The sequence below is a fragment of the Orycteropus afer genome, unplaced genomic scaffold, assembly GCF_000298275.1.
Source record: "Orycteropus afer afer isolate SDZICR_OR568_19922 unplaced genomic scaffold, OryAfe1.0 scaffold00364, whole genome shotgun sequence".
Classification (NCBI taxonomy): Eukaryota; Metazoa; Chordata; class Mammalia; order Tubulidentata; family Orycteropodidae; genus Orycteropus; species Orycteropus afer.
Window position 1 is genome coordinate 1,775,733 of NW_006921951.1, and position 2,428 is coordinate 1,778,160.

A 2,428-nucleotide genomic window follows, 5' to 3' on the forward strand; every position below is an offset into this window, starting at 1 on the left:
AGTATAGCAGGGATTGTGGGGCTGGTGCGGGATCGGGCAGTGTTTCGTTCTGCTGTGCATGGGGTCGCTATGAGTCGGAAACGACTCTATGGCACTTAACAACAACAACAACATAACTCCTGCTATTTATTTATTTGTTTTACCATAAATTCCTGTGACTCTGCCTGAAGGTTTTTTCCTGATTTACAATGCTGGGGTATTAATGCTTCTTGTACCATCTCTCAACCAATGATGAGACCTTGGTAGATTCTGTCCCTCTCAACTTAACTTCCCATACACGATTATTGATTCAAAGATTGACTAGGCTTTCATTAGCTGGTGTTGCTCACTTAACTCTTCTCTAAATTTTGAAGTGTAGTCAGTGAAGACATTCTGCTGCTGTTGGGTAGGAGTATAGCCTCATGATCACAAACAGGATAGGTGCACATAATGTAGGTGGATGCGATTCTTTGCATTTGAAGGATGCAGCATCTTCTAAATCTCTGAACATTCAAAATTGCTTTTTTAAAACATGCTATTTTTACCTAAAAATAAAATTGGAAATCATCAAAACCTAAGTAAAGAACAGAGGCAGATTTGAAAGCAGGTATCTTCCTGTCGCCATCAGAGAGTATCTGTGGTTCACAGTATGAGGGACAAAAAATATATATATAAAAGCTCTGGTAGCTTAGTGCCTAAGGCATTTGACTGCTAACCAGAAGGCTGGCAGTTCAAACCCACCAGCCAGTCCTCGGAAGGTTGGGCAATCTACTTCTGTTAGTGATACTGCCTTGGAAACCCAAGGAAGGTCTCTATAAGTCAGGTCCAACTCGGCAGCACATAAGAACAACAACGTATGTGAGTGTGTATATATATGTGTGTGTGTGTGTGTGAGTGTGTGTGTGTGTGTGTGTGTATATATATATATATATATATATACACATATATATCCTATATAGGTACATAGATAGATACATAGATATAAGTGCCAGAAGGCTGGCAGTTCAAACCCACCAGCCATTCCTTGGAAGGAAGGTTGAGCAATCTACTTCCATAGTGATACTGCCTTGGAAACCCAGGAGAAGTCGCCAAGAGTTGGAAACAACTCGACAGCAGTGGGTGTGTGTGTATATATATATATATATACATATACACACACACACTAAAATACTGATCTCCTTGATTCAGAATAAATTCATTTTTTATTCCGTTTTTATTTTATTTTATACTTTAATCTTTTAAGCCATAAAACTTTCCTCAGTACCCAACCTGTTTGGGATTACATTAGTAAGAAATAAACAGCCCTGCCAGCTTACCTTTCACTTGGATTAGAAGTCTATGAAGTCATTCTATGCTTTATTGCTAATATGAAAGCTGTCAATAACTTAGATTTTTTTTTTTAATTTTCAGAAACAATGGTGTGAATTTTTCATCCTAAGTAATATAAACATTTTTGAGGATTTGGATTTAACTCATCTTTCTGACTTAAATGATGAGCCTTTGCTGAAGAATATTGCTTTTTACTGTGAAAACGAACTTGTTAAAGGTACCACAATGATTATACTTTTATTCAGAGAATAAATATTATAAAGTATTGGAAATTCCAGCATACAGCTCAGCAATCATCTTTCTTCCTCTCGCTTTCATTTAGATAAATATGTAATTTTGGTTTAGTTTCATTCAGAGTGAGTATTTTAAAACATTTTACACTAATATTATTCAAAAATATTTTTTAGAAAAAAAACATATTTGAGTATCTGGCATCTTATAATTTAACCGTTGAAATTTTCATATAAAATCATGCATAATATTTCTTCATAATATTGTCTTTAATAAATATAATCATTCCACTACAATTAGATATTTAGGATTTTTTTTTCCCAAAGTTAAAGCTACTTTTATATTTATTCCATGCCCTCAGTTCCTAACTGAAAGGTCTGCAGATGGAACCCATCAGTCACTCTGCAGGAAAAAGATGTGACACTCTACTTCAGTAAATAGTACAGCTTTGGAAACATTATGGGGCAGTTCTACTCTGTCCTGTAGGGCTGTTATGGGTCAGAAAAGACTCTGTGGCAATTTTTTTTTAATTAGGCAATTTATTTTTCCTTCATTTGAATTATTTTTAGAATAAATTTTCTGGTGTTTTCTTAATATTCACTTATAACACACTTTAAGAGAAATGTTACTGATTGGGTATATTTGAAGCATTCTTATATATTCTTTATATATATATATGTTGTTGTTGTTGTTGTTTGCCGTCGAGTCGGCCCCGACTCATAGCGACCCCTCCTTGGGTTTCGGAGGCAGTATCACTACGGAAGTAGATTGCCCCATCTCTTCCTTCCGAGTAGTAGTGGCTGGTGGGTTTGAACTGCCAGCCTTCTGGTTAGCAGTCAAGTGCCTTAGGCACTACGCTACCAGAGCTCTCTCTCTCTCTCTCTCTCTC

At 36.2% G+C, this 2,428-nt stretch overlaps 1 protein-coding gene across 1 annotated transcript in view; it reads left to right on the plus strand.

Moving 5' to 3' along the window:
• LOC103207316 (DExD/H-box helicase 60) overlaps window positions 1–2,428 on the plus strand; it is a 218,360-nt gene that overhangs the window by 29,822 nt on the left and 186,110 nt on the right. Inside the window, 1 exon segment of the mRNA XM_007952893.2 lies at window positions 1,390–1,525. Within this exon segment, the coding sequence (XP_007951084.2) occupies window positions 1,390–1,525 (136 nt within the window).